The 26,448-nt window shown below is 35.5% G+C and overlaps 1 protein-coding gene across 1 annotated transcript in view; it reads right to left on the bottom strand.

The window, feature by feature from the left end:
- The window catches only part of PDHX (pyruvate dehydrogenase complex component X), a 64,202-nt gene that overhangs the window by 14,632 nt on the left and 23,122 nt on the right, over window positions 1-26,448 (bottom strand). The window contains 4 exon segments of the mRNA XM_049779989.1: window positions 1,013-1,160; window positions 3,008-3,176; window positions 10,548-10,646; window positions 14,591-14,790. Coding sequence (XP_049635946.1) covers window positions 1,013-1,160; window positions 3,008-3,176; window positions 10,548-10,646; window positions 14,591-14,790 — 616 coding nt within the window.

Raw genomic sequence — 26,448 nt, 5'->3', positions numbered from 1 at the left:
CAAGCAATATATGAGGAAAAAAATGACTGTGTTTTAATCAACAATAATGAGATATCACTCAGTAAAAGAGGCTGGAGAGACAATACAGTGGGTGGTGCACTTGCCTTGAACACAGCTAACCATGACTTAATCTTTGTCACTCAACATGGTCTCCTGAGCACCACAAGAATGAACCCTAAGCACAGAGCCAGAAGTAGGCCCTGAACACAACTGATTGTAGCCCCAAAACAGAAACAAAACCAAAGTTGTTTCAACATCTGGTTATCAACCATTTCAGCACTTCAACAGACAGAAAATAAAAATTCTCAAAAGACAGACCAAAACCAGCAGAGATAATTTAACATCTGATAAAATTCAATATTGCTCATGTTTAAAACCTTCAGTATTAGGGAAAATCTACAAATATGCACTCTAGGTTTACCCTGCACCAGTGGCTAACATTATTACACTAAAAGCTTTCCTCCAAGATTAAGGCAAAACTCTGCCTTTATCATTATATTCACTATTGTACTAGGTTCTGGACAATGCTTTAAGTCAAAAGAGTAAAAAAAATGGAATGAAAAGACAAAAATATCAGTTCTATGGGTGTTACGGTTGTAGAGATAGTACAGTGGGCTTGGTGCTTGCCTTGCACCATACCTGGGCTTGATCTCAGCAACCTATATGGTCCTCTGAGCACTGCCAGGAATGATGCCTGGGTACAGAGACAAGAGCAATCCCTTAACATTACTGTGTGTGGCTCAAAACAACTAAAAATACCTATTTGTCTCTTTGCAACATTGTTTTTTTTATTTCTAAATAGTAAATTTAAGAGTTTAAAAGTATACTATGAAGAAGAAAAAAAATCAAAACTTGTATTTAATCTTTTTTTATACGAAGAGTACCACTTCCTATTAGCCCCCAAATATATCCAGATGCTGAAGCTGAAATATGCATAATGTTCATTCTACAAGTAAAGGATTTCTTGATAGCTAGCATGTGTAAGCTAGTAAATAAATTCAACCCTACTAACCTTTGACCATTTTTTGTCTAACTTTCAAGACTTCTCCAAGGTCACAGTCAGTAGAAGCATATGCATGAGGCACAGTGCTTTTAGATTCAGTTAACCTCTTGGCAATAACTCTTCGGATATTGCTCGCAGGTATTTCAGTGAATGTGCCCTGAAAAGACATAGCAACCTGTCAGTTAAACTGTAAACAGCAGATACAATCCTAACGCATAAATGAACTTTAGTCTCAGTGACTTCTGATAGTATTTAAATACAGGAAACTTAAGGTTAAAAATTAATATTTGGGACAATCTGAGAATTTGCTAAGTTTTAATGTATATGACGAAAAAATTGATAAGATATGGCTGTAAAAAATTCACGTTTTAGTACTGAATGAACAGGATGAAAAAAAGTAAACTTACTAAATCCGCTACCCATGAGGTGCACTAACATATATTAAATAGCTTGAGATAATTTCTTACAAATATCACTTTATACATTTTTGGGTCACATTTGGCTATACTTAGGGATTATACCTATCCCTGTGCTCAGGAATCACTCCTGGTTGTGCCTGGAGAATCATATGTGGTGTCATGGATCACACCCAGGCTGGATAATATGAAAGGCAAGTGCCCCATCTGCTGGACTATTGCTCTGGCTTCTAAACATCATTTCTTGAAATTCAAAGCAGTCAATAAAATAAGAACTTAGAACTATACTTATAAACAGCATACAGTAGAAAACAATAGTCTAATATACTAGACAATCTGCCAAGTTATTTATATTTAGCTTTATAATTTTTTTTTTTTTTTTGGTTTTTGAGCCACAGCTAGTGATGCTCAGGGGTTATTCCTGGCTCTGTGCTCAGCAATCACTCCTGGTTTAGGGGATCATATATGACGACGGGGATCAAGGTCTGTCCTGTATCAGCCGCATGCAAAGCAAGCACCCTACCACTGTGCTATTGCTCTGGCCCTGGGTTTATAATTTAAATAAACCATATGTGTCTTTTTTCCTAGAAATTCATACTACAACGTAAGAAAGAGAAAATAAAATCTTCCTGTAATTTCACTGTAGCTTTTCGATTCTTTTCCTTGGACTTCTAACAAAAACATGATGGGTCTTAAATGGTATCTAACTTCTTCTTTGTCTTCTTCATTCAGGGATCACATTATAATCTCTAAAGAATAAAACGTAAGAGGCAGAAAATGGTGATGTTTCTGCTTTACCAAATGCTCTCTTATAAAATTGACTGTTTTATGTTCGCAGTGTACTTGATAAGACAAAGTAAGTGTTCCCTTTACAAGAATTGGACAGTAAAGTGCATCATTTAAGTAATTCATTCTTTAAAAAGTATTTGATCATGCAAACTTTTTATTTCTCACAAGTCAAAATGGATTAAGTAGCTCGACATTTGCAAAAACTTATACTACTTCCAATTCTTTTGGAATATTATACTGTAATATATTTCTCCATGAGAAACAAAGCTCATTAAAATGTTCAATCAATCTTAAATAAAGCTAATTATTCTGAATTTCTTCTGACAGGAAGCAAGTGACAGAAAAGATATTAGAAAAGAGAGTCAAAGACAAAATGGAATAAATTAAAAAGACAAAAGAGCTGCTAATATTGTCTGAATTGAAAACGTATAATTAATTAGGTATACTGTCTCTATACTCAATATAACTAAGATTATACTTTTCTTAGACCAAAAAATAAAATATACTTACTAAAGAGAGTTAGCATCAGTTATCAATTAATAGTATTGCTTCTAAGAGAAAAAAACTGTGAAATATGTCATGACTATTGAACATATATAGGTACTGAGGTTATGAAACTTATGGTAAGGGCAAGCTGAATTATGGTCTTAGTGTTCTACTTGGAAGTTAATCACTGCAAATATAAATGAGTCATTTTAAGAAATGGGCAAAACAATTTTTTTGACAACTACTAGAATTAATAAAACATACAATAATGGTTCCAATTTTCCCTGAAATACAGAAATCCACTCAACATTACCGGGACATTGGGCTGGCCAGGAGTTGATATTGGTGGGATCCCTGGACGGGATGGTACAGCTGTGGCCTGTGGAAGCACAGGTTCTGTGGGAGTAGTGGAAGGGGCTGGCCTTGGTCTGGATTCAGTGATCTTGCCAGTCTCTTTTAGTTGAACCAGTTTGAGAGCATCTCTGTAAGTATTAAGGACATTAGAGAAACATTATTCAAATAAGGAATATTAGAGAACATTTGGAAAGTAGAGGAGATGGAGAAGGAAGATATAAAAATACACAGACGTTAATTATTATGATACAGAATAAATTACTTGAGCTAGATAACTAAATCTTTTTTCTGGTCTGCTGGTTCATATCATTAGTTCAGGTTAGAATACCTGTACATTTTCTAAATCCATAAAATAGAATTTTATCGAAAGGTTGATAAAGAACTGATTTTTTGGGGGGAGGGGCACACCCATTGATGCTCAGGGGTTACTCCTTGCTATGCGCTCAGAAATCGCTCCTGGCTTGGAGGAACCATATGAGATGCTAGGGGATCGAACCGTGGTCCGTCCTAGACTAGTGCTCGCAAGGCAGGCACCTTACCTCTAGCGCCACTGCTCCAGCCCCTAAAGTACTGATTTTTAAAAAGAATTTTTCTTTATTTAAATTTCTGTTGTACCATACCCTTTATTCTTAATATCTATAATTTCATCATTAAAATTTATTATACCTATAAATTTCACTAGGACATTTATAAAATGATTTTTATTCTAGTGCAAATTACCTTAATTACAGCCAGGAAATCACATCATTTTAAAATTTTGTTCAAGTGCCATGAATAGAATCTAATTTATTAATCCTAATGCTTAGTTAGCATCAGGTGAACTGAATGTCTAATAATAGATTGGTCTTTGTATTATTCTGCATTTATTTTTTTAAAGTAAATAATCAGATAATTAGACTACTAAATATGCCAAGGTATAAAACTATGCTAAATAAGAATGGGTACAGAGTAATATAATTTTCTTAATATAAAAAAATTTCTGAAAACTTAAATATCTGCTAATTAGTTGGTATTACATGCCCAAGAATCACATAACAATAATAAAATCCAGCAAATTTGTTAAACATTTATTAGATTATATTAGATGATAGCCTTTACAAAACAAAACCTTTACTTCTATCTTAAGATAGAAGCATTGTAAGCAGAATTCTGAAATAGCATTAAGTTGCCCAATACTGGTATAAATAACTCCAAATATCCCTCAAATGGAGGTGGCTATGACTCCATATTTGAGTGTCACTAATATAACAGAAATTGGGAATTCCTTAAAGGAATATCAGAACAGAGACTCTCCAGCTATGTTCAAGAAAGAAACAGGTAATTTGTGAACTGCCTATGATTTGGCCCGGTGGCAAGGGCCTGAAGGAAATTTTCAAGAGTTCAGTATGTTCTGTCCATGGCTGTCAGGGAGGAGGCAGGATCAGAATTCTGTGCCAAGAACTAACTGTTGTCCAACAATTATACCTCTGAATCTAGAAGAAAGCTTCAGATGAGACCGAGACCTAAAGGACTCCTTGTTTCAAGAGAAGATGAGCTGAGACTCTTGACTTATACAAATGAACAGGAGCTAATTAAAGCTTCTAGGTTTACTATAATTTATTATGTAGCAACATAAAACTGACACAGGAATGATGGTCTGAGGTGCTCTCTTAGAGGAATTCCCTAAACTGTACTAGACTATCATTACTCAGAGAAGTAGGATCAATACATTCTATAATGTTCAAAAAGGAACAGAGGGATTTAACATTAAGGGCAACTAATTTATTTGGTTCAAAACTAAGGTGATCACAATAAAGACTGGATGTCAAGTTGACAAAAATCTGACCTCTACAATCTTGGCTCTCTTAGGAATGAAAGAATAAAGCAAAAAGTGAGGGAAAATAATCTCTTATGGATATACTGTGCTTGTATTTATTAAGCAACCTAATACAGGCATATGAATAAAGTATTAGTACTCCCAATTATATATGAGCTAATTTGAAGAGGTTAATATTCTATGTCCACGTAAGTATTTTTCAAGTAACTATTCAGTCGATGTCAAGGACAGAAAGATACAAATCACTTTCCTTCAAGGAATATTACTCTATAGGTAAGGCACACTTCCATCATTTTTAATATATTGCACAATAAATGCATATGCAATAAAGGAAATGAATCAAAGGACTGAGAGTGATGAGAGACTCCTTTAAAACAGGATGGGGGGCGGGGCCGGAGTGGTGGCGCAAGTGGTCAGGCATCTGCCTTGCCCATGCTAGCCTAGGATGGATGGCTGTTTGATACCCCAGCGTCCCATATGGTCCCCCAAGCCAAGAGCAATTTCTGAGTTCATAGCCAGGAATAACCTCTGAGCATCACTGGGTGTGGCCCCAAAACAAAACAAAACAAAAAAACCAGGATGGCCAGGGAAGGCCTCAAGGAGGTAATATTTGTATAGGAAGAAACAAGGAGTGTATCTCAACAATGCTACTTTGAAAAATGCTTCCAGAGGGAACAGCAAGCGTAATATGAGGAAAACCAATATGGCTCTTTTTAGGAAAAGAAAGAAGGCAGGCAAAGGAAGGAATGACAAAAAGTTGGAGAGAAGTTGGAGAGAAAGATAGGTAGCTAAGAACGGCCATGGCTGAGTTAAACCGAGGTATGATAAGCTATGCACATAGCACACAGTAGTACAAATTAAGATAGAATAATTTTTCTCCTATTAGAATAACATTAAATGCATAAGTCTCAGATTAACAACTTAGGGAGTGAATGAAAAAAGTCTGATCTATTAAATCTAAAGTTCAGAAGGATGATCACCTAGCAAAGGTCTTTAACAAATCACTAAAAAAGCAGAGCATACTGGAGACAAATCTATTCTCAAAGGATGAACAATACAGAGACAATGACTTAAGGATTGAGGAAATAGAATTACATGTCTTGAGGAATGAGTGTAGTACTTGTAAGGTTTTTTCTAACAAGCTGAATTCTATTTGGATATTACTTTAAGATATTAATAACTAAGACCCACTATTTCTTAGTTAATAATATTCACATATGAAAAAATAATTACAAATATAATCTCTGGATATTTATGTCATGAATGAAACTTCAAGCCAACTGTGGACACTGATAATAGAACAAACCTTTCAATGACTCAGAAAAACACCTTCAAAATTCTTCATCCCTTTAAAGTTCTTAAAATCTAACAACTCCTTCCATTGTATTTGGTAAAAGCATCTCACAAAATGATTAATCTCGGATGTGAGTTTAAATCACTTCAGAGTGGCATATTCCAAACACATTAATTTTCGTTATATAGGGATCACTAGTTTACCCACATCGCCACTTAAAAACGGAGAACACAAAAGTAAAATCATTATTTGGGGAGAGTAAAATCTAAGCAATCTAAATTATTCATGCCTGAATGCACATTTCTTAAGGTTGATCATATTAAACCACATTTTACTTGTCAAGAATATTAACTACTACTTATATCAAGAAAAGATATTTCTTTTGTCTCTATTGTAATTAGATTCTTGGACAAAAATAATTAGGTGAAGAATAAAAAGAGGAAACACTCATAAACAGCAGAAAATCAATTCTGCCCACTGTTCACAGTAAACTTTTAATGCTAATTTTACACTTATAGATATCATAAAGTATAAATGTTAATTCTTGTTTAATAACAGCTAATAATTTCAGTTCTGCAACGTAGAATTATTTTAATGATTTTTGTTGTCTAAATTATTAATGACTGAAGCTGTGGAAAAGGTAGACATCGAAGGTATAATTCCCTATTGCCTTATTATAATTCCCGTTTCCTCAATCCTTAAATTACTGTCACCGTGTTATGCTTCATCCGTTGAAAACCAGAATTATCTCTAGTATGCTCCTGCTTTTTTCATGATTCTTTAAAGGCCATTGTTAGGTGATCTTCCTTTGAGATTTAGATTAAATAGATCAGATTTGTTCATGCAGTCCCAAAATTGTTAATCCGAGACTTACTTATTTAATCTTATTCTCTAGGAAAACTAACCCATCAGACACTTCGTAGAAAGAAAGAGCATGCCTTGGTAGTTAGTATAGTAGGTAGTTCAATTAGGGTAAGAGGACCATCTAGTAGGGTCCCTTAGAAAGAAGCCTTTCTAACCAGATGTTAATTCCCTTGGTTGTATTATGAAAGAAGTATCACTAAAAGTATACTAAACATTAGTGGATACAGGTAAAAGGACTGGTGTTAGAACACTGTATGCCTGATTCAACCACTTTATCTTTGTAATTCTCAGTGATTTAATAAAAAATAAATTAAGGCAAATGTTTGTAAAAGACATTAGACAGCAGGTTTCAAAAGCCTGTGAGTATTCTGCCTCTGTATGCCTGTAGTGTTTTTCTTAAAAAGTTACATGTATAGGGCCCACAGAGATAGCACAGCAGGTAGGATGTTGGTCTTGCACATGGCTGACACAGGTTTGATCCCTGGCATCCCATAGGGTGATCCCAAGTCACTGCCAGGAATGATTTCTGAGAGCATAGTCAGGAGAACCCCTGAATGTCACCCATGTGTGTCCCCCAAGAAAAATTACATGTACAGCCAAACTATAGTTTGTATACGTCTGTCATTTACTTTACTGACAATTTTCATCATAAATATAATGGATAAAAGGTACTTCAAGGCAGCTGAAATTGATTTTTCCCATCCTGAATAATTTTGAGATATTTTATTATTATTTTGGGGTTAGGGACCATATCTGACAATCTTTAGGACTTGCTCCTGATTCTGTACTCAGGGATAACTCCTGGTAGTATTTGGGGGGGACCATATGTAGCAATGGAGATGGAACTGGGGCTGGTCATATGCAAGGCAAGCACCCTACCTGCTGTACTATCTATCCAGCCCTAAAAAAAATTTTAAACACCATAGTTTACAATAGTGTTAATACCAGTGTCTTAGAAGGTAATTATTCTACTCCATTTCTAATCGATGAGGTAAAGAGGTAGATGTTCCTCACTACTACCAGCATGTATGTTAAGGTCTTTTTTTTTGTTTGTTTTGTTTTTTGCGCCACACACGGTGGTGCTCAGGGGTTACTCCTGGCTGTCTGCTCAGAAATAGCTCCTGACAGGCACGGGGGACCATATGGAACACCCGGGATTTGAACCAACCACCTTTGGTCCTGGATCGGCTGCTTGCAAGGCAAACACCGCTGTGCTATCTCTCCGGGCCCAAGGTCTTTTAAAGATAGTTCATATCAAAGCCTGAAAGTTTTCAATCTCATTAGATGACAGCATTTCCATAGATGAATAGGCATTAAGTGCATTTCAAACTTTTTCCAAAGTCCAACTTAATATTATATTTATACAGTCATCTTTAAAAGTATAGAAAGTGCTTAATATATGATTTAAGGAATCCATATTTGTCATGAATTTTCTATAGTAAGTCATATTCTGAAAAATGAACACTTATACTGTGTAGTTAAAGAAGGCCAGGGAAGAGAACTAAGGGTACTAAAGGAGAACGAAGGTAAAAAAAAAAAATAAATAAACTCTGTCCATAGGGTATGGAGCAAAATGGTACTATTTTATTTTCTTTAGGAATTTTATGATTTACTACTTTAACTTTCACCTCAGGTTTGAAAGAAAGTAATATGTTACGTCCTAAGTAGTAGTACAGTGGGTAGGGTGTTGCTTTATATATGGTTGACTTGAGTTTGATCCCTGGTACTCCATCTGAGTAACCCAGGAGTGATCTCTGAATGCAGAGCCAGAAGTAAGCCTAAGTGGGCACAGATGAGAATGCCAAAAAACAAACAAAAATGTTTTTTGTTTCTCATTTATATTTTTATATTAAACATATATAAAATATTTTATATTTAACATAACATTAATCAAAGTTAATCAATGCTAAATTAAATAATATTTATAATAATAGTATATATTAAGCAATTTAACAAATGTAGAAGAAAGCTACTTCTTTATTTCAGTTATCACATTCCTGAATTACTTTTTGAAAGGTCATCTACATCAATCTTTTTCTCATATTCTATCTTCCTTGAGTTTCTATCTCCCAGAAATCATCTAAGACAAGAATTCCTGCCTTCTGTGCCAGAGTAATAGTCCAGTAGGTAGAGTGCTTGCCTTGCATGCAGCCAATCCAGCTTCAATCCCTGGCACCCCATATGGTCCTTCGAGTCCATCAGGAGTGTTCTCTGAGTGATCCACTGCTCTAGTCTCACTATACCCATTTTAATCCTAGTTTATCTTCATGTCAGATTAATTTTATTCTTCCCACAAGAGGAAGTTTTCATAGAGCAAGGCCCCACTGTTTCACACAATTTAAACAAATGGAAAGCTATTCTGTGTTCTTTTTTTTTGGTTTTTGGGCCACACCCGGCGGTGCTCAGGGGTTACTCCTGGCTGTCTGCTCAGAAATAGCTCCTGGCAGGCACGGGGGACCATATGGGACACCGGGATTCAAACCAACCACCTTTGGTCCTGGATCGGCTGCTTGCAAGGCAAACGCCTCTGAGCTATCTCTCCGGGCCCGCTATTCTGTGTTCTTAAGAAGACTCAGCATCAAAAAATTTCAGTTCGAGATAATTTGATAAAGAAATCATGGTACATATACATAATGGAATACTACTTGGCTGTAAGAAAAGAAGTCATGCTATTGGAAGTGGGGGGGGGGAAGGGAAAGAAGGGGAATAAGTCAGAGAAGGTACTACTCTGACAATGACAGAGAAAAGTTGTCATTCTGGACCAGATCTAGAGATGCTAAATGGAGGTAATGGGATAGGCATAATACCCTATCAGCAACAGCATTATAAATCATAATGCCTAAAAGCTGGCACACAGGGTAGGAAGATCAGCAATGAAGAAGGCTGGGAAGTGAAACAGGAACAGGTAGACAAAGTGGGCAGTGAAGAAGGGCAGTGGAGAAAGGCAGTGGAGAAGTGTCAAAACATTGTATGACTAAAGTTCAATCGTGAAATAACTTTGTTAAGTGTAATTCACAGTGATTCAATAACAAATATTTTTTAAATGTCAGTTCTAAGTTATTTAAATATAATCAATAAAACAGATTGATGGAATGGAAAAAAGAATTCAAAGACCCAACAGCATTTAGAAATTGCTTTGGTCATGCAAGTGAATAAATTCTACATGAAAAAAAGTGCAATTATTTCCAAAAGTGTATTTTCTTGTTCTAGAAATTTAAATGAATATGTGATTATTTCATACCAACTCAAAACAATAGTCTCACCAGTCTGCACTCTAATTTTCTGCCTCTATTGCTATCCCTAAAGCTCTGGCTTAGTTACCAAATTAGAACTGTTCTTCAGTAATACTGCAATTATTCAGAAAACAACTCTTGCATAAAAAACAATTCTATACTGACTAAAGCAAATAAAAGAACAGCATACTTCCTTTAAATCTTAACAATGAATAAACTTTCCCTTGAATACTGAGAAAAAGATGATCATGATAAATAATGGAGTTAGTTAATACAAAAAGCACACACATACTCTTTAGTGAATATGCCCCGAGGGCCAGTAGCAGTGCCCTGGCTGACATCCAGTGCATGTTTTTCCAGAATATTACGGGCAGCTGGACTTAAGCGGATCCTAAAAAAGAAAATATGAAGATTAATGGAACCAATTAACACCTTATATTTCATTCAACTACATCTAGATGTCAACAGTTTTGCTACTAATTAGGAAAAGAAAAATAATAAGCTAAAATTCTGCTTTAATACTAGAACATTTTCATATAAAATTAACTATTTGTAGTTACATATTTACATACATAAAACAAAATTCTTTGGACCAAAAAATTCTCATATGACACCTTATGTCACACATCAATTAAAAACTGCTGATACTTTTATTCATTTAATTTTAAGTTATTTTTTGGGTGGGCCACACCCGGTGATGCTCAGGGGTTACTCCTGGCTATGGGCTCAGAAATCGCTACTGGCTTGGGGGACCATATGGGATGCCGGGATCTAACCAAAGTTCGTCCTGGATCAGCATACAACGCAAATGCCCTACCACAGCACCATTGCTTCAAACACTTTTATTCATTTTTAATGATAAAATATATTTCTATTTCTGACCATTTTGGGGTGTAATATTAAGTGGCATCAAGTGCTATCATACTCTTGTATAACCAGAACATGACCCATCTATTACTTTTTCATTTTACTAAACTAAAACACTGTACCAAAATTAAAATAATGTAAACCATTAATTTAACTGTACCCATTTCTCAGCCCTTCCTCCTCTCAGTTGACAACCACCATTTAAGTAATTTAACTATTATTCGGTAATTTAAGTATTCTAAGTCCTACCTTCTTAAATCAAAAGTGGTGACATAACAATAGAAGGTTTTGAAAGTATGATAACCAACTGCATATCAAAATCAATCCACGATGGATCTAAAGTGTTTGGCACTGCTCACTCATGCTGCATTTCTTGGGCAAAAGGGGCCACATGCAAAAAAGGGATTAAGAAGCCACAATCTATAAACAAAATCATGATATTTGTACCTTTACAAGTGCCTTATTTTAATTTGCTTAAGAATCTTTTTATTTTTTTGGTTTTGGGCCACACCTGGCGGTACTCAGGGGTTACTCCTGGCTGTCTGCTCAGAAATAGCTCCCAGCAGGCATGGGGAACCATATGGGACGCCGGGATTCGAACCAACCACCTTTGGTCCTGGATCGGTTGCTTGCAAGGCAAACACTGCTGTGCTATCTCTCCAGGCCCTATTTGCTTAAGAATCTTAAGGGCTCACGTATGGTACAGTGTGTTGCCATAATTTTTTTTTTAAAGGCTGAGTTAATGTTTATATATATATATATGAGTTAATAGTATATACAGATTGTATTTTTTGGATAAATCAGTTGTTTCCACCTTTTAGTTATTATGAATAATACTTTTATATAAAATGGGGTAATGTAAAATTAATGCTTTTTGAGTCTCTGTTTTCGACACTTCAATACACACCCAGACAAGGAACTTCTAGACGATATGATAATTCTAGTTTTAATTTTCTTGAAAAATTGTCCTATTGTTTTCCATGGCAACTATTCCATTTTATATTCTAACAGACTGTGTAAAACTGAGTTCTAATTTCTCTACATAGTTGTCAAATACTTGCTGTTTTCCATTTTGTAGGAAGTCATGGTAATGAGAGTGGAGTGTTTTCTCATTGTGGTTTTGATTTGTATTTCCTAAAAATAGTGGCACAATTATCTTTTCATGTACTTACTAGCCATCTGTAAAACTTTCTTTGGAAAAAATGTCTCTGTGTATTCTAATTAGAATGTTGTTTCTAAATGAAAGATTTCAATAAAGATCTTACTGTTTACATAAAGCCTTTTTACTTGAATATGCTAAGAGAAGTAAGGCAAAAGCAATGCTCATATGTTGACTATATATAAACAAGAGAGCTGAGGCCTACCAAAAAGTCATATGACTTAACTAAATGTCTCCTCCTCAATTAAGATCATCAAGTAAAACAAGTATAGATGGGGCCAGAGAGATAGCATGGAGGTAGGGTGTTTGCCTTGCATGCAGAAGGTCATCAGTTCGAATCCCAGCATCCCATATAGTCCCCCGAGCCTGCCAGAAACAATTTCTGAGCGTAGAGACAGGAGTAACCCCTGAGCACTGCCAGGTGTTGCCCAAAAAACCAATCCAAACCAAAACAAAACAAAACAACAACAAAAAACACAAACCAAACCAAACAAAACAAAACCCAACATGCATAGATAACTACAATAACAAATTATAAATAAATAAAGAACATGGATAGGGTCCAGAAATTTATATTAGAAACAAAAAGTAAGTGTAGTATGTTCTGTGTTTCAGAGAAATAGTTCTAGTGGATACAGGCTCAACATTAAGAAATGTTTAGATTTCTCAAAAGAAACTGTCCATTTTAGATTTTTATGCAAGGTTAGCTAATAACCAACTAATTAAAAATTTTATCAAAACAAATAACTGTGTCTGTCAACACTGAAGATTCATAGACCACCTAGTTTTTAACCCACAATGTGGGGCTTCACACCTATATACATACCTAATGATGGACCTTAGCACAATGGACACACAATGTACAGAACACACTAGTGTTCACAAAAGGAAATAAGAGTAAGAACAAAATACCCCTGAGTCTACATGCAGTTACTCAAGGAATAAATCAAAAATAATGTGTGTGTTTAATGGAAATATAAAACTCAGTACCTTCTTTTTATGTTTTTGGGTCACACCCGGTTACTGCTCAGATGTAACTCCTGGCTATATGCTCAGAAATTGCCCCTGGCTTGGGGGACCATATGGGACGCCAGGGATGGAACCGTGATCAGTTCTAAGTTAGCACATGCTAGGCAATTGTCCTAATGACTGTGCCACTGCTCTGTCCCCTAAAACTTAGTACTTCTTAAACACTAATTTTTTTCTGACCGTTGATGCTTATAAACTTAAAGACAAAGGAAAACATGCAAACAAACAAACAAACAAACAAACAAAAAACCATACATGGGACTGGAGCAATAGCACAGCGGTAGGGCATTTGCCTTGCATGTGGCTGACCAAGGACGGGCATGGGTTCAATCCCTGGTGTCCCATATAGAGCAATTTCTGAGAGCCAGGAGCGATTTCTGAGCACATAGCCAGTAGTAACCCCCGAGTTTCACTGGGTGTGGTCCCAAATCAACAACAACAACAACAACAAAAAACCCAGAACTTAGTAGGACTTTCCTCTACAAAAAATTTTTGTTTGTTTTGTCTTTTGTGGAGGACCACAACCATCAGTACTCGGGACTTATTCTTGGCTCTGCACTCAGAGACTACTGTTGTGGCTTAAGGAACCACTTTACATGATACCAAGAGTCAAACCCTGGTTGGCCAAGCAGAACGCAAGCATTTCTAATACTGTACTATGGCTCTGGCTTCACTACAAGAAACTTCTTAGGAAAAAAAAGTAAATTTATATAATTATAGAGAATACCAAAAATAAGTAACTTGTTAGATTTTTTTAAAGTCCATTAGGTAGTCATATAAAGCCGAAATGAACAATGTTTACCAGATATCTAACAAACAACAGGACAAATCTGAACTTTTTATCAATGAGAGAAAGTCCTACATATATATGTTAAATATATATACATGTTAAATCACTAACTTCATTTCATATCATTATGTACTGGTAATTAACATTATAGTGACTATAATCCTACTAGTGGGAAAACAACATGAAGGTTAGGGAAAGGAATTCTATCTTGGAATCCTAGAACCTAATTTAAAATCAACATGAACAGACTACCAGGTTATTCATTGTGTCTTTCACAGTACCTAAATAAAACACAGCAGGTACTCAATGATTAGTTTCTGAGTGAAGAATGATAGCAAACTAATCAATGATGGCCTCAGTTTCCTATGAGAAAGGGTCCTTCGAAGGACTACAATCTACATAATGCAAAGAACTGCTTTAATATAATGATTCAAATGCCCTGAAACTAGTCACAACGTTTTATTGTATCATCATTCAAATAAATACTCACTGCAATTTTCCTGCTGTGGGTGTCTTTTTAACAGGGGTGGAAATCTGTGGCTCTGGTGAAGGCTGAGGCACTGATGGTTTGGAAGCTACAGGTGGAGGGCCCACATCTTTGGGAATTTGAACATGTTTCCAATCTTCTCCTTCTTCAACTAGCAAGCCAATTAGTGAACCTAGTCGTATGTTCTTAGATCCTTCTTCAACCTATGTTTTAAAAAGAAAATTATTATAGATTCAGACTCAGAACCTCATGAAGTACTAAATAGTGTTCTGATTAGAAAGATCAACATCACTTCTAAGCAGTCTGCTCCCTCTTCAACGTCTTCAACCTCATCACTCCCCACATACAAGTCTTCTTTCACTATTCTCCCTCAAAACAGTAACTAATGCTATCTTTTGAAATTAAATTTATAATAAATAAACTTATAAAATTAACTTTCCTAATTAGTCAATAAAACAAAGTACAATTTTTCAGTAAATTAATTTATTTTCTGGAGGAAGACTCTAAATATCACAATGTATCCGTAGTGTTGTTTAAGTACTCTGGTTAATAGTAAGTGAGGTTTCAGTCTTTCTTTATACTTCATTCTTTCTTTATCTCTACAAAAACTGGGAAATAAAAGCCACATGAAATTTTTATAAGTACATCAGAAACACACTGGTATTTCCATTAAGCAAGCACATTTTTCCTATATAATTGTAATTAAAAGTACAAATAAGATCAAGAACAATTTTTTATTTAGATATATTTTTAGTGTTTTAATGGCACGAACTGATGAAAATGGTTGATTCTAATTTGCTGCCTAAAATGAGTCTGAGGAGAAGCTTTAGAGACAATATTCTTAAGTTTTCTACTAGAAGAAAATGTCATTCCTTGAAATTTTCCAATTACTCTTTTTCAATTACTTTAAATAAAATTGATCAAATATGTAATTTAATGAATAATAGAATATACTAAATATAGAATATTCACTAATACATTAAGTACAAGTCAAATATAATTCCTAAAAAGGGCTTGACATTTCCAAATTACACTAATTTTGATGCTTATTACTATGTACTTATTCTTAAAATAAGAGAACAAAAGTTCTAGAAGTTAGAAAACTTTTTAAGCTTACTAATCACAGAAGAACAGCAACAATCTTTGGATAAAACAAAATATATTTAATAAATAAAACTAAAGAAAAATGCTTGAATGGCAAACTGGGGAAAACAATAACCTAGAAATATTTGTTGTTTGTTACATAAGAATGTCATACTTTTGTAGATTGCTTATTTTTTATTTACCATGTCAAAAGTGTTGATTAATAGGCTACATATTTTTCTTTTAGAAATGCCCAATTTTGCACTCACAAACTGTTAAAGAAATTAAGATGATTTGTTTTGTTTTGTTTTGTTTTGTTTTGGGGCCAACCCAGCAGGGCTCAAGGGTTATTGCTGGCTCTATTCTCAGGAATACCTCCTGGTAGGTTCAGAGGGCCATATAGTATACAGGGAATTAAACCTGGTTTGGCCAAATGCTAAACACACTATCTGCTGTGCTCTTGCTCTGGTCCCAAGAGGACTAATTTTAAAACTGACAATAGAAAGTACTAAGTGACATGAAGTCCATTTGATGAATTTGTCAAATCAATTCAGAAATAATCAAGAATACAGTCAATATCCAAGTATCAAGAATATTACTCAAATATAAGACACTCTTTAAAAGTTTTTTAAAAACACCAATAGATTTCTATAATCTGACTTAAATACTATACTGAAACTGACACTTCTCTTTGTCTCATTCTTTATATATACTAAATACAATTCCTCACGTAGTCGAGAACTTCAGAAGTAATCAAAACACGTGGTATATCAATTATTACCACATATATAAACAAAAATTTACTTAACGAATCACATTTCCCCCAAAATAATGACATTATGAAGCATGAACCTCCGAAAGCAATGGTCAAGGCATGTAATACATTATCATACAACTAAAGCACTATATGGTTTAAGATATTGTCTCTTTCGCTTTAGTATTTTTTTTCAAGATTTGTGTTAATTTTCTTTTGGGGGGGGGGGGGCGGCCACACCCGGCGGTGCTCAGGGGTTACTCCTGGCTGTCTGCTCAGAAATAGCTCCTGGCAGGCACGGGGGACCATATGGGACACCAGGATTCGAACCAACCACCTTTGGTCCTGGATCGGCTGCTTGCAAGGCAAACGCCGCTGTGCTATCTCTCCGGGCCCTTGTGTTAGTTTTCAATACAATTTCACTGGTGGTAATCTACAAATATGTAAAGCTGCTTATTATCAGGGATGAAATTCAGCAGCAGAGTACATGCTACCTACGTTTTAAAAAGAAAATTATTACAGACTCAGGCTCATAACTTCATTAAGTACTGAACAGTGTTCTGATTAAAAAGATCAAAATCACTTATAAACACTTCTAAACTTGCATGTGCGAGCCTTGGCTTTAATCCCTGACATGCACACAAAAATTAAAGCGAGTTTGTACTTTGGTAACTGAGCAAATAACACACTTTTGAAAGCTGTTTAGATTCCAAACTAGCCTTTGTTATTGCTCCTGAGTCAGCAGTTTTTATACACTGAGTTCCACCACTTGTAGCACTTGATCAGAGCCCTCTCCAACTCTTGTACCAAAGATTTTTGGAATGCTAAATGCAGAATTTCTAAACTTCATGCTACCAAAACAACAGACTGTTAATGATGAAATATTCATTGTGTGAAATCTGTCATACAAAGTATTAGTCTTCCCTCCCAGTTTTCTATAGAATTCTTGCTGGTTCTGAAGCAATTAAAATAGTAACAGTAGCTTCTTCATAGAGAAGACTTGAGTTATATAGGAGACACTTAGACTAGTACCAGGCATCAAGTAACTGCTGCTTAAAGATGGAAGGTGGTATTATTGTGGTGGTGGTGGCTTCCTCCAATTTGCTGATTTTCCAAAAGTATACTCAATATGATCAAAACTGAAGCACAGTGTAGCCCCTAGTAGAGTTGGAAATTCATGTTTAAGACACAGCATGGGACTGGCAGATCTAGAGAATAAATCATAACATATGGAAGATTCAGTTACTCTGTTCGTAATCTTTCATGATATTCAAAGAGGCTGAGTTCTAATCTTAGGAATGCAACCTACCTAGGATAGATCCTCTCTACCCAGAGCATCAACAGAGGCTCAAATGAATCACCTACAAATGTGCTAAATATAACAAAAAGAAAGGATTCATCAGAATACCCAAAGATATAAATTCATAAGTAAAAAATACAAAATGTGTACAGTACTTCCTAATGGACAATTTGTTTGCAGAGGATCAGTCCATTAAAGAAACAGAAAATTGGGATAGAGAAATAGTGCAGTGGAAAGGGTGCTTATCTTGGATATAGCTGACTGCAGTTCAATCCTTGGCACCCCTAACAAGTCCCACAAGTATCACTACCAAGAGTGACCTCAGGGGCTGGAGTGGTGGCACTAGAGGTAAGGCATCTGCCTTGCAAGGGCCAGCCTAGGACGAACCATGATTCGATTCCCCCGATGTCCCATATGATCCCCCCAAGCCAGGAGTGATTTCTGAGCGCATAGCCAGGAGTAACCCCTGAGTGTCACTGGGTGTGGCCCAAAAAACAAAAACAAAAAACAAAACAACAACAACAAAAAGTGATCCCAGAGTGAAGAGCCAGAAATAAGTCCTGAGCATGTCAGAGATGGCCCAAGAACTCCCTCTGACCAAAATAAGTTAAATGGTCATTTAAATAATTTTCTTCTTTTAAACAGGACACTTTAGAGTGCCTGAGAATTAAAGCAAGAACAGAGTAGTTAAAATGAGCTAAACTTACAAGTTGGTGTCTAAAAACTTAGTGAAAGCTTTTGCATCATAGCCAAAACTATAATACAATTTTGTTTTACTTGAGCCACATCTGGTGGTGCTCAAAGACTACTCCTGGCTCGGCCCATTTCTGGTGTGTTTGGGGACCATACAGCATGCCAGATATTGACCTGTGTAAGATGCATGCAAAGTAAGCGCCCTTTTCTCTGTGATATAATTCCATCTGCTAAAACTATTATACAAATTTAAGTTGTTTCCTATTCTTAAATTTACATGGCTATATATGAAGTATAATAAGTTTGGTTTAAAAGAAAAGCTAAGGAATTAATAAGCCCTAATGCAGAGATAAAGAACAATTAATTAAACTTTTAATTAACAGCCTGGCATTTATGTGTCGGATACTGTTTGCTCTACTAGAGTATTAATTTAATTTGATTTCCCTCACAGCCTCATGAGGTGAAATGCTAGTATTATTCCCATTTACAAATGAGAAACTGAGCCTAGGAAAAAAAATGTCTGGTCCAAATTTTTATAAGGCTAGTAAATATACAAGCCAGGATTCAGACAGTCTGACAACAGATATGTTTAATACCAAAAGTAGAAACCGCAGGCCCCAAATGAAATTATCATACAGCATTTCATGGGGTTGCTGATGTTTTAAAAACAAGCTTAAAAGATGTAACAAAGGGGCCGGCATGGTGGCACTAGAGGTGAGGTGTCTGCCTTGCCAATGCTAGCCTAGGACGGACCGCGGTTCGATCCCTCGGCGTCCCATATGGTCCCCCAAGCCAGGAGTGACTTCTGAGCGCATAGCCAGGAGTAACCCCTGAGCGTCACCGGGTGTGGCCCAAAATCCAAAAATAAATAAATAAATAAATAAATAAATAAATAAATAAATAAATAATGATGTAACATGGATGGACTAGAGAATATCATGATAAGTGAAGTGAACCAGAAAAAAAAAGGATAAAAATGATAGTACTCTTATGTGGACTTAAAGATACAAAGCAAGGTAGCACCAAAGAGGCAAATGTAACATAAAGGGAGAACTGATCTGCATAATCGAATTTGCAAGGCAGGGAAGGTGTTGAAAGGGAGGGAAACTGGGATGCTGGAGAAAGGGAGGTGGATACATTGGTAATGATGGGTCCATGGTGCTGGAGTAATGCACAGGTAATCATTATTAACAATATTACAAATCATATTTCAATCCAAAAAATGAAAAAGATATATATGCAAGCTGAAAAGAGAAGATATGGGACAGATTATCAAGCTTATAAAAAAAGATATGGGTAGATTATAACTGATTCATCCTTTTCTTTATGATTCATCTTTTAATTTATGCACAGATTAGATAGTTTTCCACTTGATTCTGGAATTTACCATTTCAATATGAAAATAATTAGAACTGAGAATATCTTCTATTGAACAGAATTTGCTCTAGGGTGTTAAGAGCATATGTCACAATTAAAAATATTGTCTATAGAAAAGATTCAAAGATTTCACAACTTCAAAATTAACCATAAATGTTCAAACTATAAAATTCAAGTGTGAAGGAGTCTCAGACAACTAAATGGAAAACAGACAGTGGGGAACCTAACAATAAAATAAAACCATATTAAAAAAATATACATCCATAGGGAAAATATCAGTAAGATGCTAGTAGAGTGGGACACAGAATAGAAATTGAAGTGGTAGGGCATTTATCTTGCAAGCAGCTGAGCCAGGATGGACCTGGGTTCAATCCCCAGTGTCTCATATGGTCCCCTAAGCCAGGAATGATATCTGAGCACATAGCCAGGAGTAACCCCTGAGCATCACTGGGTGTGGGTCCCCCCCAAAAAATTAAAGTATTATGATATAATAACAAAAACAATATGAAATTGCTAATGTGGCAGAACTGGGATGCAAAGAGCAGTGTCACTATCAGTAATGCCTGACCAGGAGGTTAGAAAGCCTAATGCTTGGCACTAGACCCCCCAGGCCCAGAGGATAACCCCTGGCAATGCCTGGAAACATCTGAGAGTCACAAGATAGAACTCAGCACCAGTGATCTATTACCTAAGCTCTCTCGCTAGTCATTCCCAAATAATTATTTTATTTATGAATCACAGGTAATCAATATAAGAAAACATTGCTTTACTTGGTTCAATGTCCATACATGTTTGCTTTATTGCAGTGCTGGAGATCAAACCTAGGACAGGACATACATGAAATAACTGCTTTATCACTGGTACAAACCTTGGGCCTTACGTTAGCTTTTTAAAAGTATTCTGGGGCCAGAGTGATAATTCAGTACGGAGGGTGTTTGACTTGCATGCGGCTGACCTGGTACCAACCTGGGTTTCAATCTCTGGCATCCCATATGATCCCAATGCACTCCAGGAGCTATTTCTTAGTGTAGTGCCAGGAGTAACCCCTGAGCGCTGCTGTGTGTGGTCCCAAAGCCAAAAAAAAAAAAATGTGTGAAAAGCTGTGAAAGCTAACTGTGAAGGCTGTTTTGAACAATAGTCCACCAATAAAATAAAAAAATCAATAAAATAAAAAATCTACTGATGGCTGAATTACTAATAAATTACTGTATTTTCATATCATGAGATGCAAACCCACACCCCCCGCAGTGCATCTTATGGAGCATATGCCACCTGGAGCTGAGTGCAGAGGAGCTGAAGCTTGAGTGCATCCAAAAACTATGTGCAACTTATGGTCAGGTGTGTCTTACAGAGCAAAAAATATGGTAATTAAAATTCACAAAAAATTATGTTTATAAAAGGGTCACATGTATCTCTTTTGTATATCTCAGATGTATTCCCTTAACATCTATAACTCTTTTCAAATATCCTCATTTGTGACAATTTTGCCCACTAGATTAGTTATTTGATTGCTTGATTTTTCCCCCTATGAGATCTGTTTTATAAGCAATACTGGTAGAAGAGTAACTCTGTGTAGATTTTACGTTTATACCAAGTTACGGGAAATGTTGGAATTTATTTGTTGGCCCCCAGATGCACCAACAATATCTTGTGGCATTGCTTCTCCTTTGCATAGGCACATTAAAATGGGAAAATAATACATATACAAACAAGTTCTTATCTAACAGAGATGGGAACACAAATTTGGTAATGTAATTAGGCCTTTTATCCTGAACATTGGCATAATGATATGTATGGCTCAGGCCTCAGAAGAATGGGCATCGCCCACACACACCTGAACTATGGAAAGAACCACAATTGTCTTTAACATTCCCAGGACCCAAGCCTCTACTAGAGAAGTCCTACCACTGCTTTGGCATTGACTGACTCCAAGGAGTACTCCCAACACCCAGGTGACTCAGCAACAGACTGCATGCAGAGTAGATTGCTCTGCATTTAATGATATGCTCCACATCAGCCTGACATCAACGAAAGAAATGCACAGAATCCAGAATCTTTAAATATAAAAGTCTGATACCAACTATGGTAAAGTGTGAAAAAGTTTCACCGGGATCTTGAGAATGACTGGAATTGGATAGATTGGTATGCCTGGAACCCAGACTCTGTCTTATGCCAATAAACTTCTGGGGTGAGGCCTTTTTGTAATCAGGTCAAGGATTTTTTTTTTCCCATTTTCTCCATTTTTCTGAACCTATGCAAACATTGGCGATTGCCACTATCACACCTTTACTATATTTTTTACTCTTATCCTTTAAGGAAAAAAATACAACTCACTAAACTTAACAAATTACTGTAGTAGAATGCCAGTCTCGAAAACAGGCAAGGGATGGGAAGGGGGGAGTAATGTTGCACTGGTGAAGGGGGATGTTCTGGTTATGACTGTAACCCAAATATGATCATGTTACTTAAATAAAAAATATATTTAATTAAAAAAATAGAAAATGAAAGCATAAACTAGAAGTTAAACACTATATTAAAGTTTAAATCAGGAAAAAAATTATGTTTAGTCATAATTTCCTATACTCTTTCGATCATCACAGGTAATTTACATAAAACCCTAACAATGTTAGAAGTCAAATTAGACTAATTGTAATAAACTTTTCAAATAATCATTCCAATATTCTAACTTAATCACTGTCATCTAAAAGACCAGGTATTCAAAATTCATTTTTAAGACTAAGTTTAGGGGCTGGAGAAATAGCACAACTGTATGGTGTTTGCCTTGCATGTGGCCAATCTAGGACGAACCTTGGTTCGATCCCCTGGCGTCCTATATGATCCCAAGCCAAGAGCAGTTTCTGAGTGCACAGCCAGAGTAAGAGTAACCCCTGAGTGTCACAGGGTGTGCCCTCCCCAAAAAAAGACTAAGTTTATAATGAGCATGTGTGTAACAGTTTAGACTTCCTGCAAAAAAAATTAATAGATTTAATAGGGAGCACACGAGAACTTAACTCTTCCATTAAATGAAGTAAACTGGAATTAAATTAGAAATAAAATCACAAAATATCTACATTAACAATGTAGACAACTATTCAATAGCACATAGCTCAATTATTATTTAACATTATTAGTAGTCTTTCAGCCTTGTTTCTTGCTTTAATTAAAATGTAATATCATTTTCTATTTGTAATGAAACTCAGATACGAAATTTTGGGGAAAAACAAAACAAAACCTTTTCAAAAGGCTGAAAATAGATTCCTTATAATTTATAAATTACAATTTATATTTCTAATTTTGATTATAAATTTAAGACTTATACTTTTACAATTACATTTATAAATAAATAAAATACATTAATTTTAATAATTTTCATATCTTTAATGTATTCCAAAAAGTTTAATATCAACACTTTTTTTTTACTTATGCATCACATAGCTAACATAGTTAACTGTAACACAATTGTTTTTAGATAAGTGTCAGCAAAGATACTAAAAAAAAGAATAAAAATTTTTTTAAAAAGTTAAAAAATAAAATAAATTAACAAACAAATTTGTGAAAATTACTGTATCTCTAATGGGGTCATTATGACATTGGCAGAGGTTCAATAAACTATTGTTTCTAGCTGATCATTTTGTTATTTCATTTGTTTCCAAACACGTGACTTCAGCAATGTATTGGCATCTAGACTCTGTTCTGATGAGGTTGACAGCATCATACAAATAAAGTTGTCCAGGAATTAAAGCACTATTACTGATCCTATGGCTTTTGTGAGGAGTGTTCTCAGCTGGCAGGTCTCCTGGAAATAGTAGAATGCAGAGGAAGGTGTGCCCAAACTCATTCAGCCCAAACACCAGCATACTTGGAGTTTGGGTCAGACTGATATCTCTGCAGAGAACTGTAGAGGAGTGGCAAAGCAGGGCCATAGACAAAGCAGTAATTCTGGGTGATGAGTCAGCAGATGTAGCTTTTTCGGGATAGGGGGTTGGCCTGCCCTCTCCTCTCAAGATTGCCAGCTTTCCGCTACATGGCTAGTGTAACTACAATTTTTCACAGCCTCGTTTAAACCGCTTTCAAGAAAAGACTGAGTCTATGGAGCTGGCACAGTGAGAATCTCAACGCTTAATTTTTTAAGTTTATAAATGTACTTCCTTGATTCTTATACGTATTTCTAGAAAAAAATCTTTTTTATTAAATGTGCCAATAAAATGAAAAATAATTCACAACGAAAAATAAAGGTTGAACCTGCTAGGAGAAAGTCTGGAAATGGAAGTGTGATAAAGAAAAAAAAAAAAGACAGATAAAACAAAAACAAAACAAGGAAGACATTAGTTATATCCCATTTATGCATTTCCTCTCTTTTTCCATAAGAAGTACATATAAACAATGTGTTATAAATGCACTCCCGTTTTTATTTCAAGAATCATGTGGGGGGGGAGTCACACAGCCCTAAATATATGCATATTTTTTCTTTAGTGAGAAAATAACTGTGTCTTTAGTGAGGAAATAGCTACTTGTTCTGCTACAGTGGCTATCCATTCTATCTTCCAGCCCTCTACCTTATCAGAGCATTAGAGAGAGATAAATAGGCCTCGTGGACCCACGACTTTGTTAGCAATTTAAAATGCATTACTGAGCAGTTAAGTGGAAAATACTATGAATTCTGGAAGACTTTCATAGTCAAATAATTCAGAACTAGGGCCAAGAACACAGCTTGCCAAAAGCATACACAATAAAATGAAGCTTATTATAAAATGAAAATTTTATATATGGGAATTAAAATAATCTTTTTCTTGTCCAAAAATATTGCATAAATTAGTCAAAGCACTATTTTTAGTATAATTATTTATATTTACATTTTCCTAGCTATAAAGGTACAAAAACTTTTGCTTTCCATTCCTTTTTATTCTAAAAATATTTTCAGCAATGCGTTTTAAACATGTCTCAATATCACATGGACAAGCTAAGTCTGAGGAAAATGTCAAAAATAAAATAGAGCCGGGGTGGGGGGGAGGTGGGGGATATGGGATGCAAATGGGAACGGGGGGTGGAGGGAGGACAAATTTGATGATGAGAATTCCCCTGATCCAATGTTAATATGTACCTAAAGTATTACTGTGAAAGATAAGTAAGCCAATATGGTCAAAATAAAAATTATATTTGTAAAAAATAAAAATAAAAAGAATAAAATAAAGATGACTAAAAAAGGCAAAGGGTAATCTTTAATAAGAAATACAAATGAGGGGCCGGAGAGATAGCATGGAGGTAAGGCATTTGCCTTTCATGCAGAAGGTCATCGGTTCGAATCCCGGCGTCCCATATGGTCCCCTGTGCCTGCCGGGAGCAATTTCTGAGCATGGAGCCAGGAGTGGCCCCTGAGCACTGCCGGGTGTGACCCAAAAACCACAAAAAAAAAAAAAAAAAAAAAGGAAATACAAATGAAAATTTATACCTAAGTAGAGTATAACATTCCAAAATGTGTTCCTTGGAGAAAATATAGCAAGGAATGTATTATCCATTATCCATGGTCAAAACAGAGGTGAGCTGACAGATCAGAACTTAAAATGCATCAAAGAACAATTAACAGATGTACAACTTATCTGTACAAATCAAACTACACATGCAAATGGAAACTTACTTTATGAACATCAACAACCAATACAAATTATAAGATTGACAAAAATGGTAAGTGAGCAAGATCTTTATAAACAAGTATTATAATAATAACAACATTTATTGACACTGGTGGATAAATATATTATCTTACATAATTTCCACTACTACCTCAAGACATAAATTGTATTATTATCTCTCCTTTATTATAAAAAAAAGGCAGATGGTCAAGAATCTGTCAATCATTATGCAACTATTTACTTGTAAAACTTACAAGCATGAATACAGAACCTATAATCTCAACTGCAATTCTATATGCTAAATGTATTAGTATTAAGAAACAAGCATGTTCTATCAGTACATATATATATACCATATATTACCTTAAATAATGATGCATTAAAGACCATCTGTTTTACTTTTTCACACAGATTAATACTTCACATTACAAAAATAAGTAAATTATAAAATTTGGAATATTGGAAGATAGAAAATATGGGACATTAAAAGGAAAACCATTTAAATTCCACTAGTCAAGGGCACTTACTTCTATCACCTTTTTATCTTTTCTATGTATGTTTGCTTTTCTTTCAAATGTTACAAGATTATCATCACTTTCCACAGACAATTTAAAGGCAATTCTCCAAAGGGGTAAATTTTATTAAAGTCTTACATACATAAATCATAATACTTTGTGTAAATATTTCATATTTATTTTTAGGTTTTGGGGCCACAACTGGTAGCGTTGAAGGATTACCCCTGGATCTGCACTCAGAAATTACTCCTCGAAGTCTTGGGGGGACCTATGGGATGCCAGGGATGGAACCTGGGTTGGCCACATGCAAAGCAAATACCGTACTGGCTGTGCTATCACTCTGGCCCATCATAATTATTTTTAATCATGCAATTATTTTCTTTTTTGGTTTTTGGGTCACACCCAGCGGCACTCAAGGCTTACTAGAGCTCTGCGCTCAGAAATCACTCCAGGCAAGCTTGCGGGACCATATGGGATGCTAGGATTCGAACTACCGTCTATCCTGGATT

The sequence above is a fragment of the Suncus etruscus genome, chromosome 9 (assembly GCF_024139225.1).
Source record: "Suncus etruscus isolate mSunEtr1 chromosome 9, mSunEtr1.pri.cur, whole genome shotgun sequence".
Taxonomy (NCBI): domain Eukaryota; kingdom Metazoa; phylum Chordata; class Mammalia; order Eulipotyphla; family Soricidae; genus Suncus; species Suncus etruscus.
Note: the sequence above shows the minus strand (reverse complement) of the source record. Positions and strands in the feature narration are given on the sequence as shown.